The sequence below is a fragment of the Sturnira hondurensis genome, unplaced genomic scaffold, assembly GCF_014824575.4.
Source record: "Sturnira hondurensis isolate 20B ecotype Veracruz unplaced genomic scaffold, ASM1482457v3 Scaffold0021214, whole genome shotgun sequence".
NCBI classification, from domain to species: domain Eukaryota; kingdom Metazoa; phylum Chordata; class Mammalia; order Chiroptera; family Phyllostomidae; genus Sturnira; species Sturnira hondurensis.
In genome coordinates this window covers 6912592-6930446 of record NW_028093845.1, presented here as the reverse complement: position 1 = coordinate 6930446, position 17855 = coordinate 6912592, and the positions used below count along the sequence as shown (strand labels likewise).

Sequence of the window (17855 nt, the reverse complement as noted above, 5' to 3'; positions counted from 1 at the left end):
AAAAAAGGCCAACATTCTTTCTTCCAATGCATTTTATAAACATTTTAGGATTTAATAAAATGAGCCTAAATTATAGTAGAGATTTAAGATTATATTATGTCATGAAATGGTCCTAGAAAAATATTTAATTGTAATTACAGTAATATTTCATTTATTATTATGTCTTATTCATGACGACATAATATGATGACACAGTCCTCTTTCTGTGAATTCAGAACTCTCATATATATATAATGAATATACATATATGTATATATGTATATGTAGGTATACATATACATATATGTATACATACATATACNAAAAAAGGATAGTGATAATTTTATTAATGCTATAAACATTAAAAAACAATTTCAATATTCTTTTTCTTGTTCACAATACCCATTGGGGGTGCATGAATGTCAAATACACTTTTCAAGCTAAATAGAGAAATTCAAACACAATGCAATAAAAAAAGGCCAACATTCTTTCTTCCAATGCATTTTATAAACATTTTAGGATTTAATAAAATGAGCCTAAATTATAGTAGAGATTTAAGATTATATTATGTCATGAAATGGTCCTAGAAAAATATTTAATTGTAATTACAGTAATATCTCATTTATTATTATGTCTTATTCATGACGACATAAGATGATGACACAGTCCTCTTTCTGTGAATTCAGAACTCTCATATATATATATATATTCATATATATATATATGAATATACATATGTATATATGAGAGACAGGAGATTACTCTTAATGCGAGAATTAAATAAGAAAAGGAGCAGAGATTGATTTTGAATGTTAATTATCCTGGATTAACGATGGCTGAAGTAACATGATTAATTAAAATGGACAGCATATATTAAAATAAAATTTTCTGCCATATTATACCACTATCATAACTTTCAAATACTCAGATTCATACAGAATTCCTTATCGTGTTTTATTATATTATTATAATAGCAGTCATTGGTTACAAGTATTTTTTTGAAAAACATGCTTGTAATGCATATATATATATATATATATATATACATATATGTTGTTGGACTTTAAAAATAAGTACTTCTCAGTTTACAAAAGATTTTTTCAGGGGTTATGATAGTATATAAAGTTAACTCAGAGACTTTAAATCCAGTTCAAACTATATTTGTGGAATTTAAAAAATGTTCATACCTTTGTATAAAAAGCTCCATTTCTCACTTCAGTGAGTAAACTACATTGGCTTAAAGGATGACCTAGTGTTTGGATGGTTTACAATTTGCTGTACCCTAACTTTTTCTTGGTTTTTGAAGGCAACTTACACTTCCAATTTCCTGTAGAGTCACAGTCCCCAAAGCTCTGACCGACTCTGCACCATCGACATGGCTTCCAATGCCTTTCTTCCCTGAGAGACACTCACTTTGCTGGAGACCAGCAGTCAGTTGGACTCTCCCTAAAGCCCCAGCTGCTTCTCTCTTTTGAGATATCCACCCAAGAAAAGGGGACCAGCCTACAATTTTGGATGAAAGCACTCTCTTTGATGATTCAGTTATAGCAGTCCTATATCATATGTTGCAAATTAATTCCTCATTTCACGTGACAAATTAACAACAGCTTTCAGGAAGGGAAATGGGGCTTATGGAAGGTTGTCTGAGAAAAGTTTTAAAGTACCTTATATTCTTACAAACAGAATCATTCTTTGAAGAAATACATAATATATGAATATAAAAATAAAACATACCAAAACAATGACTATGCTGATTTTTATTTTTTGTTTTTAGTTGTCTTTATTTTAAAATTTTTTACACTGTGGATAAATAGTCTCCATATTACTTTGATGTTTTAACCATTAATTTTACTGTTTCATTGGCAATTCTTTCTGGTCAAGTTACTAACAAGGGATTAAATATTAGAAAGATTTAAATTCTTTACTCTCCATAAATTGTATGGACTTTATCATCTCTGCTATTGATTTTTTAGAAAATGTGATTAATCCTCCACCTGGGTTTTCAAGCTGGTCTCCCATTTAAACCATAGGCACTGATGAACTCTCTGGAATCAGGACTCAAGTGACATCAGCCGTGTCCAAGCAGACTTCTGGAGGCTTACCTGAAAACCAGCTTAGCTGTGGTCTCCAGGTCTTTGTGGATCCCACGGGGTCCCCATGGACTGAGTGGTAAGGCAGAATCCTGCTGGCCAGGTCCTCTCTGCTTGGGGACTTCCCTAGTATCCCTCTTCCATCAACCCACTCCACACTCTGGACCCCCTTATACCACAGCCCTTCCCAACTCCACTCCATCCCAATTCTCAGCCCTTCACACAAAACCAAGTCTGTCGGAACAAGTGATCTGAAAAGCAACTCACGGGCTCTCCTGGCATTCCACGGGGGCCATCTTTCCCTGTGTCCCCAGGAGGCCCTCTTGGGCCTGGAGGGCCGGGTGGGCCTGGGGGCCCAGCTTGTCCTTGGTCACCCTACAATGGAGATGGGGACAGATCAACCAGGTCTTCTTTTCCACACTTTGAATTTGCATTATCTAATTCACATTTACACTATGAAAGAACCAGAGCCACCAGAAACATGAAGCATGTAGGCAATTTGCCTGCCAGCAGGGATCAAATAAATATTCATGCTGGGTGAGCTAAGTGCAGCTATTAAAATCACAGCAGCTCAGGAACCAGCTCTCAGCTCTTGAAATCAGTGTGTCTGTTTCCACTCTATTCCAAAGGTATAAAACCTTTGCATAACGTTATCCACGACAGTGCTGCATCCATTATATCACCTGGTTTAATAAAAGGGCTGCATTTGAGGTTGGTCAATGTGTTTTCTTTTTCATAGCCTATAAAATTAGGCACACAAGGCTATTGTCATGCTATATAATAATTTATACATTACCCAAGCTGAGAGACCTTAGAAACTGGGTCTACTACTGGTTATAACTTAAGGTGTCTTTTTCTTAATTAGGAAAAACTTAGGCGCTGTATGCCTTTTATTTTGGTACTTTCACATACATTTCAAACAAAGGCAGCTCACTAAACATAAGTTTGTTTTAAGATATTTCTAAATAAATATCCCCCCACTCCACCCCCACCCATGAGAGGTAAATGGCAAAGCAGCAGCATATAGAGTAACAACTGAATGCAAAGAAGAAATTAGACTTAAGCAAGAATAAGCACTACCTTAATCAGGCGGCGTTTAATGAGCTGCTGATCAGCAGAGAGAAACCCATGATTGATTTTAGGAAACACCATCTGATCAGTCAGGTGAGGTCAAAGGTTGAAGTTCAGAGATGAGAGAGTTGAAGAATAGACATCAGAAGGCCCCAAGAAAGAAATAAAGATAAATGCATTAGAATTATAATGACCAGTAAATAAAGCAGAACTGGCACTTGTGTCTCATAACAGACCTTCTGGCTTTTTGTGAAAGAAATATAACCCCGAAACAGGACGGTAAGACCAGATTTTTAGTTAGAAATGGATTTTTTTTTTGTATTCCATCATTTTGCCCAGGTGTTGGGCCTTTCTCATGCAGGGTACTACAGGGGCAGGCCAGCTGGAGTCACCTGCACTCTGCACTCCAAGCAGAAAGCCCACAGACAAAGTGCCAGTTCGGTTTCCGTCAGACTTGTCAACCAGCATAATGTGGCATGAACGCAACTGCCATTTCATTGATGCCGAAGTCCAGTAATTAGAATTATTTACTTCACTGAAAAATATCATGGAGCTTTGCCACGGATGCACGCTCAAGCATCAAGGCGTGGCCCAGTCCTAGAGAGTTGTGCCTGCCTCTCTTCACTGTCCCTGCTTGACTCCAGCATCCTCCTGTCTTAAATGCTCAAGATTCTCCTTTTTGTATCTGCTTGACCTCACCGATGTAGGCGAGGCCTCAGGAACCCAAAGCCTGCTAGGTCAGATGAAAGGGAGCGCAGCAGGACTCGGCTGTCCAATTTAGCGGTTCTTGCTCACTTTTATGCTGACTGCAGGCTCTGACGGAGCGCATGGGTGCCAACCACAAACCTTGACGGTGAGGATCTGATTACTGTGCAGGGCAGCAACTGTGGGGAAGCCTGGCAGACCCTATGGACAGGGCACAGCACCAAAACACGACACAAAACGTCACACAGACATTTCACTGGTGGACAAACAAAACAAGCATGTACCTAATAGCACCCCGTCCCATCTCCAATTCTTGCCTCGTTTGACAAACCACAAACAAAATCAGACACATGGGGCTCCCAGGTGACGCATTCCTTAAAGGGCCAGAATGGGAACTCCTCGTAACTGCTCCTTGCAGTTAGAGCCGAGTATACACTCTTTACACGTCTGGAGTCTTATGTACAAAATGGAGATAACTACAGACACTGTTATGAGAACAACACTTGAATTCCCCTCTACGGATATTCTTTTTACTCTACCACTCCGGACATACAATGTGTGTATTAATTCTTTTGGGGACAACCGTGAACAGAATTTTGCAGTCCAATCAGCAGTATTCCTCAGAATAAATGTAGTACACCTCACAAAATATAGCCTTACCCCCCACATATCAAAATGTCTCCCTCCAATCATCTGGTGATTCTCAGGTCTCTCCTGTTTCAGGAATTCCTGCAGAGGTGGTGGATGGAAATCTGTGTCTTATAACATGCGTACTTCATGTCAGGGGGCGTTATGGTCACACTCTGTAGTGATTACTTCTGTCACATAACTTTTGCAAAAGAACTTGACAGTTCACACAACCCCTTGAAGCAGAGAAGTGGTTTTGAATTCCTTAAACAGGGAGCCTGGGAGAGGCGGTGGAGAGCCCTGTGCTTCACTCACTGTGATAACTCGCCCCTCCAGGCGGTATCAACTGGGTAGGTCTGAGAGGGAAATTTTGCCTTTGTTCTATTTTTTTTTCTCAACAACATGCAATTTGGGAGCCTCTTATTCAATGTTTTCACACAGAACATGTTCAGCATACAAATAAGATAAACAACCACCAGGGCAATACAGCCGCCTTCCTGCGTTCTGGCCCCTTCACTGCCCTCCTCCCCTTCCCACCCAAATCTATTTTGAGAATATTTTTAGGAAAGGCCAGAAAATTTTTAGTTTCTAAATTTTACTAGTTTGGGTACATTTTCTCTTGCATTTTCTCCTCACTAGGGATATACTTTTCTTTTCAACAAAAGCACTGAAATGATGTCTGTGGTATGAGACTTTCTCTTCAGCCCTAACACCTTCGATTCGCGTTCTTCAGAGCCCGGGCTTCTCAGGAAGCCAAGCAGAAGAAAGCGCATCCCTTTGGCCAAACCCTTTCTGATGAGGCTAAAACATGGCTGGGTAGTTGCAGGGTGACCCGCTCTCTCCCCCTTTTCTTCTCCTTAAGTAAAACGTCCTTTAAGCACCGACTCCACACACATTCAGAAATGCTACAAGTTGGAAAACAGATGTGTACAATTTGCTTTTGTTTTACTATGGAATATGAGTTTAAAATGTTATTAGATGGTAACGTGCCAGCCCCCTACCATCTGTGACTCATTAGCCCTATATTACACAGTCAGAATTTTATATAGAAACCTCGTATTTATGTAACACAGAACAAAAACAGATACAAACAAGAAGTCTACGAGGAATCAGAATCTTGATTAGTGGCAATAAATCATAATGTCACTCTAAACGGGATTATCTAACAAAAATTAAAAACCTTTTAACGGCACACATGGTAGGCCTTAGAAATGTTTTGAAGTTTGAATGTATAAATAAGTCCCTTCTTGTACTTATACCTGAGCATGACCAGCTTGCTGTTTGATCATATTTTCTAAATGCTCAAGGAAAAAAAAAAGCATTAAGCTTTAGCACTGCTTAGTTCGCTCTCCAGTGCTAACCAGATTTAAAGAGGAAGCGGGTAGGTCATTCTCACCTCGGACAGATGCTTCTCCTCAAGCAGAACACGTCTGTGTTGGGAAGCTGATTTTATGTCCCTCTACCATCCTCACTGAGCACATGCTACCAATTAGGTGCTCAGGGCTGCATTTCACCAGTTTCACAAGAACCAAGCAGAAGGACTTCAAGAGTTTACATGTACTGAACAGCCAAGTAGAGAGGGGACATGTAGAGGAATTCTCTTACATTCTAAGAAAACTCCCCCGGCCTGGGCTGCAGGTGCCCCGGGACCGTGTGCTTCTCAAAGTGCGAACATGCTTCAAGGGTGCGTGCCAGAGTCCGGGGAGCGTCCAAGGGCATTAATAAACATGGCACATCGTCCTTAAGAGTCCATTTAATTAATGGTAAAGAATTTAATTTTAAACGTTTATTTACTTATTTTTAATGGAATTTATTGGGTGACATTGCTAAATAAATAAATTAAATAAATAAACAAACAAACAAATAAATAAATAAAACTATGAGAGGGGACAAACTTATTTATAAAAAATTTTACGTTTATCCTTATCCATTTAAAGTTCAGTCACCTTCAAAGCACTCTCCATCTGACGCAGTGCACCCACCGAGACACTTTTTCCACTGCTCAGAGCGGTTTGGAACGCATCGATTCTGATGTCTTTTAGTGCTTCTGCCATTTTTTTGTTTTACCTAGGTCCCATTGGCAAATGTTTCCCTGTGAGGACTTTTTTCTTCCAGTGAAGTAAAAGTCATCTGGGGTGAGATCAGGTGAATAGGAAGAGTGGGGCATGGGGGTCGTGCCATTTTTGGTCAAAAACTGCTCAGCACTCAGTGCGGCATGGGCAGGTGTGGTCGTAAATCACCCATCATGAACTAGGCAAACACGCTGAAAAGGTCTTTAAAAAAATTCACTGAAACTGAATGCCTCCTCTCACAAGAACACCAGCTGGTACCCAGATGGGTTCCTAGGACACCCCCCTAGTGGGCGAAGTCTGTACTACAAGGGGCCCACCCTCCAGAAGATAATTCTGGGGGGGTTGGGGTCCTCCCTCAAAAATAAGTTTCAAATGTACAATTCTACAATATATCATCTGCATATTGTACTGTGTGTTCATCACCCCAAGACAAATATCCTTCCATCACCACTATCCTCCTTTTACCCTCTTCTGCCTCCCTTCACCATCTCTTCCCCTCTGGTAATCACCATGTTGTTGTCTCTGTATATGAGTTTGTTTGACTTAATTCCTTCACCTTTTTCACCCAGCTGTCTACTCTCCTCCCATTTGTCACCTGTCAGTCTGTTCTCTGTATCCATGAGTCTGTTTCTATTTTGTTTTTTAGTTTATTGTGTTCATTACATTCCACAAATAAGTAAAATCATGTGGTAGTTTTCTTCCTCTGACTGGCTTATTTCATTTAGCATAATACTCTACAGGTCTATCCATGCCATTGCAAAAGGTAAGATTTCCTGCTTTTTCACAGTCAAGTAGTACTCCGCTGTGTAAATGCACCACTGCTTTTTTATCCACTCATCTACTAATGGACCCTTGAGCTGCTTCCAAATCTTCACTATTGTAAATAATACTGCAATGAACATAGGGGTGGCTATATTGTTTCAAATCAATGTTTTGGATTTCTTTGGACATATTCCCAGAAGTGGAATTGCTGGATCATAACACAGTGCCATTTTTAATTTGTTGGGGTATCTCTATACTGTTTTCCACAGTAGCTGCACCAGTCTGCATTCCCACCAACAGTGCATGAGGGCTCCCTTTTCTCTACATCCTCTCCACCACTCATTTGCTGATTTATTGATGATAGCCATTCTTTTTTTTTTAAGATTTTATTTATTTATCTTTAGGGGGGAAGGGAAGGAGAGAGAGAGAGAAATATCAATGTATGGTTGCCTCTCATGAGTCCCCTGCTGGGAACTGGCCTGCAACCCAGCACGTGCCCTGACTGGGAATCAAACCACAATTGTGTGGTTCGCAGGCCCGTGCTCAATCCACTGAGCTACACCAGCCAGGGCTGGTGATAGCCATTCTGACAGGTGTGAGGTGATATTTCATTCCGGTTTTACTTTGCATTTATCTGATGATTAGTGAGACTGGGCATTTCTCATATGTCTATGGGACATCTGCATGTTCTCTTTGGAGAGGTTTCTTTCTATGCAGGCCCTTTGTTCATTTTTCAATTGGATTGTTTGGTTTTTGGTGTTGTATAAGTTCTTTATAAATTGTGGATATTAAGTAGAATTTTAAACTTTTTTTCGTTAAAGCAAACAATTGGGGGCAGAATGTAAAATTTTCACACATTTTAAAAAGCGCTTTAGGATGATGGAGAATCTCTTCTCGTTAGGGGCTACCTCCAGACTCATGCACGGATGCCGATCTGACCGTGCTTCCCGCAGGCGCACTGGTGCTGACCCTCCTCTACAGATCGTGGCTTCGTGTGGCGCTGTGAGGCTCTGCTAGCTGTTCACACAGCGAGCATACTTTTTCACTAACTATGCCAAATTTTTTCACAGTATTACTAGTCATAGAGCTTTCTAAATAAATGAAACGGACATATTTTACTTGGTTTTACATCTTGGAAAACTTGCCTGGTACACAGATGGTTCAAGTGGGTGTGGGGAGGAAATGCATCTCCAGAAAAACATGGAGAATGAGTCCAGGAATAAGCTCAAATCATGAAATAATGTGTGCAAATTTCACTCTCAAATATTTTGAATTCTTCAGAAACTGGATAAGGTATAAAACCATATTATAGAACCTATTTTGCCCTGAGAGCATAAAGACTCAGACCATTCCATGGACCTTCCTGACATGCTGTGAAGCAGGCAACCACCCAGGACCAGGGTTGGACACCACTGCAGGAGGAGCTCTCTCTCCATCCACTACCTTTGAGGAGGAAAGACGCAGGCCTACCCCAAAGGGATGTTGAACAAATAAATAATCCATAAGAAACACTTCTGGCTACTTAGGGGCCATAAATTCAAGGTGCCATAGTCAGTTTTATTAGATACTCGATAATGATGAGTGCTATATGAGTGAGCTGCAGCGAGAAAACATTGTGTGTTGTCAGAAGTATTCAGTAAGACAATGACAGAGCCAGAAACTTGATCCAGGACTTATAATTCCAGACTTTGTCATCATGCTATTTATGTGTTTATAATTTCTTTCTACTTTATTTATAGTTTAAATATAAGAAAGCTTAACTAACATTGCACAACACTTAAGAAGTATTTATTGAGTGCCTTCTGTGCAGCATTCACTGTGACAGACCCTGGGGATTGAATGGTGTGTAAGACCCCAAGCTCACAGGGGTGAACATCTGGTGGGGAAATGGGGAAAAGTAAGCAGGCAGTAATCACACAGGGTGACAACTGTTTTGATGGAGAAGTAGAAGGACTACAAAGGAACTAACACATGTGCCTAATGCCAGGTGTGAGGAGCCACGGAAGACTTCCATAGCCAGTTGAGTGAAGGCATGGTGGTTGGCACAGAAAGAGGGAAACCAAACACAGGCAGACTGCCCAGGAAAATGCTACAATGGTCTAGTTGAGGGACTGTGCCCCAGAACCAGGGAGAGACATATTGATAGTTTTGAGTGATAATGAAGAGGTAGAATTTGCAGGACTTGTAGCCTGGCTGAGAACACGGGGATAAAGAGCAGAGAGTGGTCCTTGGTCTACAGCTTGAGGAGTAGAAGATGTTAGAAGGAACTCTAGAAGAGACTGATTTTCTCTTCTAGTATGTAGGTAGGTGGTTACAGATGATGAATTCAGTTAGGGACCTGCTGAATTTGAGGTTCCTATGGACAGCCAAGGAGCAAAGGTTGGATATGCACATGAAATAGGAGACAAGTGGGAATTATGAGTCATAGGGCTGTCTCAAGTCATATAGGGAGGCTGTAGACAGAACAGACTAGGAAAGAGAGAGAGAGAGAGAGACTTGGAGAGACTTCAATTTAAGGGATGAGCAGAGAAAGAGACAACTGCAGAAAGGATTAATAAAAGTGGTTGTAGAAGCAGGAAGAAGGTCAACTCCCTCCTATACAGGCAAATGACTCAAAATTACAGATACACATACTTGACTTCACTGTTTACTGCAACATTAATTGTGTTCTACAAATATAGTATGAACAAGCTAACAATGGCCAGAGAGATAATGTCACTGACAGATAGTGGTGTTTACTGATAAGCACAGAGAGTACGTATACCTGAGGTTGTAGAGGTATGGAGGAAAAACAATTATTTTCATTGTAAAAGTCAGTGAGGGCTCCAATACAAATCATATTGGAAGAAAAGTGTGTGTCGTGCTGAGAAATGAGAATCCCTAAGTTTTCCCATAATGTAAATAGGACCACGATTCTGTTTGCCCAAAATATGTCATGCATTACAACATAAACACTATAGTGGGTATGTGTGCAGCATAAATAAAGATAAATATTCCTAGAAGTTGATAAAGTGATTTCTAGCTAAGAGAGACCAGATGGGGCAACACTATAATAGGATGCAAAAGTATTTAGGTAAAAGAATAACTTTAACAGCAGGAAATGTTAGAAAGCTAAATAAGGAAAGAAATCAAGAGAAAGAAATTTGCTGCTAAATCATTCGACATTGTGGTGGATGGTATAATCTGTCTGAATAGAAAAATCAAGTATATGAAGCTCAGAATAGCTAAAGAAATGCTTTGAAGAAGCATAATATGAGCATTTGGGCCTATGAAAATTAGAATTCATAACCGACTGAGCAAGCCTGCCTGTGGAAGTACTAATTATGAAAAGAACTACAGTAGCCTCCTGTAGATAAATATAACACTGGCTCCCAAAGTTAATCTTTCATTTGCATAGACACTCAAAGTTCCATTCTGTTGTGTTCTATTATAAATATCAACCCTAGTCACTCCAGGAATTCCCTTTTTATGTGTAAATGACAAGTGTGAGTTTACCAATTTTTTTAGAGGAGAGAGAACGATGCGATCTCTACATTGACAAATATCATTAAATATGGAACTACTTAAATGCTATGCAAAGACAACTGCAAAGGACCTGTGAACAAGCAGAAAGATGGCAGATAAACTGCAATAATGGCAAGTGTAAAATATAAGGAAAAACTGCCTAAACTGCATATACTGAGAAAGGCTCTGACTGTTACATACGATCTAATTAGGGAGCCTGGGAGGAGCACGGTTCGAGGCAGTGCTTCCTAATGACATAAGGCTGAAAGAGGCCAACAGAAGGTGAGAAGAAGTCGAATTCCTGAAGCAGCACAGTCCCGATGGAACCAGAGCGCACACAACGCAGGGTAGAAATACAGAGCAGTCTGGTAGTCTGGGAGATCATGCAAAAATAAAATTATATCAATTTGACTTACACAAGCTTTGCTATAATTGGATCAGAGCTGTACTCTCTGTTAGAACAAGAGAACAGTCATGTCTGAGGATTTATTAGTAATAATAAAGATAGTAAATAATGAGGACACTGGTAATACTAGTGATCAACATTCATATGATACATACTAAGTGCCAGGCATTAGTCTAAGGGTATTATAAACATTAACTTTTTAAATTCTCACAACAACTGTCCTAGCTGGTATGACTCAGTGGATTGAGTGCCAGCCTGTGAACCAAAGGGTCACCAACTTGATTCCCAGTCAGGTCACATGCCTGGGTTGTGGACCAAATCCCCAGTGGGAGGCATTTGGGGGACAATGACAATTGATGTTTCTCTCCCTCCATTCCCCTTTCTAAAAATAGAATCCTAAAAAAAAGTCTCACAACAACCATCTGACAGATCAAGAATTTGAGGCATGAAGAGGTTAAGGATTTTGCCCACCTAAGTGTGAACAGGAAAGTCCAGGTTCGCACCCTGGCCATCTTCTCCCAAGTCTGCCCTCTTAGCCAGTATACTTTCACAGATCTAGTCTTTGGAGTTCATTCCCATTTATTTATTCATTAATTCAAGAAGAATCTCACAGAATCCTATCACAAATGACACAATACTTGGACTTTCAGATTAGAAAGCTTTATCCCAGGCTTCATGGAGTTCAGAATCTAACCAAGAAAGGAAGACATTAAACAAGCAATTACAATGTGGCTGAGATTTCTTTTAATATATTTATCTATGCTTTTTTCTTATATTTTTTCATTTCCTTTGCTCTCAATCAACCTTTCAATTGGCCATCTGACATTGCCTTAGAAGATGTATAAGGAAGGGTAGGAAACAAAACTTGTCCACCAACAGTTCTACAAACAAGGAGATCTGGAAAGAGACTCCCTCCATCTGGAAGACAGGAAGGAGATCTGTGGTCCCCAAGAGCATGGGGGGCCTTAGCGCAGCTTCCCAGCAGCACTTCCAGGAAGGCAGCAATAGCTTCCTGGAAGAAAGTGCTGTGTGACGTGTCCAGAGGCACAAGAACATAGGGAGTCTTGCAAAAGATCCCCCAGTCTGAAGGGTGGCACAGATGTAGCAGAAAGCTTCCTATGCCCCCAAACGCAGCAATGACACGCTGTATCCAAAGGGCCACGCAGGTCATCAAGTCACACAGCCTTCTCGGCAGCAAACTGTGTGGTTGACAGCTGAAGGCCAGGTGCCTCTCTATTCTCACCCCCAGATCTTCTGATACTGTAAGGCCCCCAGAAGTATGAAGCAGTCCTAGAGGTGGAGGAAAGTGTGGACATCCCAAGAAGACTGATGTTTATTTTATTTTTGTCAGCCCAGAAGAATGGAGGCTGAGATTCAGGAATAAAATTTTACAGCAAATTAAGTCCTGTTTCTTATTGACCTGAGTTTTTGGATTGAGACTCACATGCCAAAAGTAAATATGAAGACTATTGACAACACAAATCTCTGAGAATGCAGAGAATGGAAACCTGCACCGTGCCAGCGGGCCAGGGAGGACTTCCCCCAGGAAACTTCTTCAGGTGGAGACCTACAGAACAAAGGAGCCCTGCAGACCCTCAGCAGCTGGCTGCTCTCAAAGGGGAGGGACGCCTTGGCTTCTTGGTAGTATCATCAGGATGAATACTGGAACCAAAGATGAAATATAGTTTCCTTTTCCAAAGCAACACTAAAGCTACACTTGGAAGGCAGCGACTGTCGAGTTCTGGGTGCTCCCTGGAGATCTCCATCCAATTCTCCCTTTGGGAACCTTTAGGGTAAGGGCAACAGCAAGGACCACAGGGTGTAAGTTCCTTGTGGGTGATCAGGTTGATGAGACCAAGAAAGACATCAACTAATGTATTCATTCCTCCATGTAACCAACGTCTTGTAAATTGCATGCTTATACCAAGTACAGTGGAAAAAGCTGCATGGGTTTAAATCTAGTTGGGTGGGGAAGTTAGCACACGACTATCAATTCACATGGAAACTATACTAAACCAGTGCTGTAATCAGAGGGCAGGCGGTATTATTCTACGTAAGCCCATTCTGACTAGGGAAGGGGTAAGGCTCCTACAAAGGTAGAACTGGAGACAGGAGAAGGAAGATGAATAGGACGATAGTGCGTGACATGACTTGTGGATGTGGGCAAGGTGCTTTGCTTTGAAACGCAGTGTGCAAAGAAGTGGAAAACACCTTCTGGGGATGCTGATAAGTGGAACTTGGTTGGGGTGAAGCCCATACCTTTTAGAGAGGAGCCTGGAAAAGTGAATAGGATATAACTTTTGAAAGGTCTTTAAAGAAGCTTTAAAGGGGCACACAGTGGGAAGCCAAAAAGATTTTTACACTGTGAAGGCGCCATGACAGAAGAGGGTCTGGGGAAGGCAACCCTGACAAAATTACGAAAAATAGGTTCAAAGTGAACGTATAATCCTTGATTTCTTTTCTGTCATTCCAAAATCTAAAGTCCCCCCAAATACGCTGTTTTCATAAGTTTACACTAAAGGTTGTCCAAGTTTGCAGAGAGCTCACTTGGTGTCAGAGATTGATTTGAACACACGTGAGGCCATTCGTGGTCACTAACGGCCCCTCTCAGTATGGACATGCACACGTCTCGCCGCAGAAACTGCGTGTTGGAGCCTCCGGGTCCCCAAGGGTGCCAGACAGTAAGTGGGGCATGAACAGTATTAGCTTTCTGATGCCTAAAACTTTAAATTCTGAACCACAGTTGACTCTGAGGTTTTCAAGAAAGGATTGTGAGTTTGTTTCAAAGTTGAAATGAAAGATCCTTTAGCAGAACTAAAGATTAGAGAGACAGTAGTGAGTTCTGAAGTTAAGGCATTTAATTTATTTTCAGTCAATAAAACTTGTTAATATAGGCTAGTCTCGCAAATACCTTGTCTAGATGGCAATCTAAATTTATATTATAATTTATATCGGTTTATGGTAATGAAAATAAATTTACATTCATAATTTCAATTTAATTTTAATCAGAACTATCCTTATGAATTATCTAGTACATATCTTTTTATTTTTATTAACTGCTTTAATGAATAAATAAGCACATTATAATTAGCATATATATTTTGCAAGTAAATGCAAAAACAGAAATCTGAAAATTTTGTTCTTTTAGAAATTAAAAAAAGAACAACCTCCCCAAGTCTTGTTTAGAAGACCAATTTGATTACCAAACACTGCATAATAATTTACTTCACAACCCTGCTTCAAAAAAATAATAACACAAAAGCAAACTAATTCTACTCCATCCAAACTTTGTGCAATCTGCATTTGCAATACAAACTATGAATTATGGTGCCAAACTAATAGTCTCTTAATTCTCAAGGACCCTTCCTTCCGAGATGGGACAGTGCCATGGCAGCATGCACTGTGGTGACATCGTGTGTGTACTGCTCCACACAACCGAGGCTGCTGTTTGGCAGAGACTGCCAGGTCAAGGGCTCGCCTCACCTTCCATACACCCTGTCCGTTCTCTGAAAGGAAAGAGTCTCCCTCTGGGAGAGGGGGCACAGCAGGATTAGGAAAGAACAGTGCCAAGAAAACGGGGGATTTGTTAGCTGACAGGGCATTTTATATTGAAGGGAAAACAGACAATTGCCCAGTAGCCTGTGAGAAAAATTCAACTTTTTTTGCATTCCTCATTCTGGGGGAGAAAGCAAAAGCGTCCTGTGGTTCCCAGAAACTCTATTCAGTGTCTGGCTTCATGGGTATTTGCTAAACTTCCTTTGTGTGATGTTAGATTGGTGGACTCCCAAACTCCTCGGGCATGCTCCTGGCAGGCAGCCTCTTTTCTTCCTCCAACAGGAGAGGTAGGTGGCTGGAAGCCAGTGGGTAAAAGAGCTGGTGAGAGTCCCACAGGGCTCAGATGGGGCTCAGCTGTAACGGGCGCAGTTATCCTTGTACTTCCTCTGCTGCCTCCCAAGTTCACCCCCTCCCTAAATCAATGTGAGCCCACGGCCAATGCCTGATAGCCCTCTGAAATAGTGGAGCTCTTCAAAATTGACCTTAGCAATGCAAAGAAACTGTTGGAAGGGTTTAGCACGTGCCGTGCTGCCACGGCACTGTCCCACCTCGGAAGGAAGGGTCCTTGAGAATTAAGAGACTATTAGTTTGGCACCATAATTCATAGTTTGTATTGCAAATGCAAATATGATGTGAGAGTAATGTGACTTGGAGTAGAACTACTCTAGGTACCGTCCTCCACTACCTCACTGGTCCCTTTCGCCAACACTGCATCCGTCTTTGGTCTATACCCTACTTTTTTCTCAGGGTCAATTCAATCACACAAAACTAAAATAGTCCGTGGCTTGAAAATGCCCCTGAAATTTGCATGTTTCCACATGGGACTGAAATTTTGATCGCAATTTAGGCCTGTTGGAATACTCTATAATTATTTTCATATTTGATATCACTTATGCACATGGGGTAAATTTAAAGGACCAGACAGATGGTCAATATATGGAAGCAAACTACGTGCCCATCAATAGAGAGATGGTTGCAGAAATGGTACATATAAACGATGGAATATTACTCAGCAATAAAAAAGAATGAAATCTTTTCATTTGTGACAACATGAATGGACCTAGAGGGTATTATACTAAGTGAAATCTAAAAGATTATATAAGTCAGACAGAAAAAGACAAACTCTGTATGACTTTACTTATACGTGGAATCTAAAAAACAAAACAAAACAAATACACAAACAAAATTAAAATGAAACAAACTCACAGAAAGAACAAACTGATGCTTGCCAGAGGCTGAGAGGGGTGGAGGGATGGGTGAATAAGAGATGGGGGTTATGGTCAATGATACTGTAGTAAGTGTGGACTGTGACAGATGGTCAACAGACTGATAGCGGTGGCGACACCGTAAGGCATATAAACACAGGATCATTACGTTGTCCACCTGAAACTAATATGACATTGCATGGCAACTATCCTTTCATTTAAAAACATAAGGAGGGAGACGGCTTAAGACAGAAATGCGTGGGGAGATAGGGCTGAACGGGAGCCAAGCCAAGGCTGGCGGAAACGAGGACACAACTGGTTTGGCTGCCGGGCAAGCTGGGCTGGAGCTGCCACAGCTTCACGCACTTCACGAGAAGCCAGAAATCCAAGGGTTTCCTTTTAATAAATGCTTCAGATTTTACATGCTTGCTACCAATTAAAATTTACTTTAAAACGTTTCATAGTGCAAATGAAACTACATTTGACAGGAGGATGTGGCCCACAGACCACCGGCACCATCTCTGACCTAGTGCTTTTGCACGTTGAATTAGAAACGAGACAAGTGCGGAGGGCTCTGCTTCAGAACGGAATGATTAACCATCGAAGGAGCTTCATTCTGCTGTACTAGCTTTTGAAGAAAGGGTTACAAGTTCTCATTGCATCAGTCGCGGGCTTTAACACTGAACACTGGCGCTGAAATCATAAAAGCTCACCGATATGACTGTTACACAGAACCTCTAGGAGGAAGAGCAGAGCAGGGTGTGTCCTCTTACAAAAGGCAGCACTGCCTCCTGTACTGATGGGCCTGTTTGGGAGGAGTCCCTTGACTGGATGGAGCCCCTAAGGAAAAGGCTGTTGTTCTCGATGTGCGAGTCACGGTTTCCTTGGCAATCTCAGAACAGAATTTCCTGACTTCTGTGAAATTAAGTCTAAACTTTTAAATGATGTGGGTACTACAGATTATAATATAAACCTTCTAATTTGCGGTTCTAATTTTGTGGCTGTGGTTGATGATGGTATTATTTAATGAAATACAATACATCTTTAATATTAAATTTAACCTATCATGTTTATCATATTTAACTTTTTAAAGTGATATTTATTTGCACATATAATTTACTTGTAATAACTACATTGATAATATTCAAATTCTTTTTTACCTCAAATTTCCTTTTATACCTTCTGATTTCAAATAATTAGATGATAATAACCCAGTCAAAAATGTGAAGAGTAAAGATTAACTAGTCTGGGAAAGTTAGTGAAAATAAGGGCTCAAAATAAGCCAAAGCTGCAATTTATAATAAGTCAATTCTCTATTTAGATGTATTTAATATTCTATTTATCAAAGGAACTTGCCACATATATCAGAAGCAATATTTTTTTCCTATGATTACAAGAATTAATTTAAAATGTAACATGGTCTTTTAATTTAGTAAACATTAAGTAAATGCTTGCCTTATTTACCAGTAAAGAAAAAACACACAAAGTAACCATTTGTTTGTTTGTTTGTTTTTGCATTTCAGCACATGAAACAATGTATATGGGGTCTGTCCGGGAGGTATCCAGCTACGTAACATGAAAAATAGAGACATTTATTGAAGAAGACATTGTACACAGGGCAATGACACTTCAGTCCCCTTCAAAGTAGGCACCTTGGGACCTCACACAGTTCTTTCAACTGCCATCAGGTGCCCCATCGAATTTTGCTGAATCTCATTGATGGTCTGACATCTCTTCCCTTTTGAAGGTTATTTCAGTTCAGGGAAAAGCCAGAAGTCGCAGGGTTCTAAATCTGAGTTCTACAGGGGCTGAGTCACCTGAGTGATTTTTTGTTTCTCCAAAAACTCTGCACAAGACATGAGGCATGAGTGAGTGTACT

General features: G+C 40.5%; 1 protein-coding gene across 1 annotated transcript in view; it reads right to left on the bottom strand.

Annotated features, from left to right (window-relative positions):
- Positions 1-17855, bottom strand: part of COL25A1 (collagen type XXV alpha 1 chain) — a 483313-nt gene that overhangs the window by 106142 nt on the left and 359316 nt on the right. Inside the window, 2 exon segments of the mRNA XM_037031923.1 lie at positions 2337-2444; positions 3987-4046. Of these exon segments, the coding sequence (XP_036887818.1) occupies positions 2337-2444; positions 3987-4046 (168 nt within the window).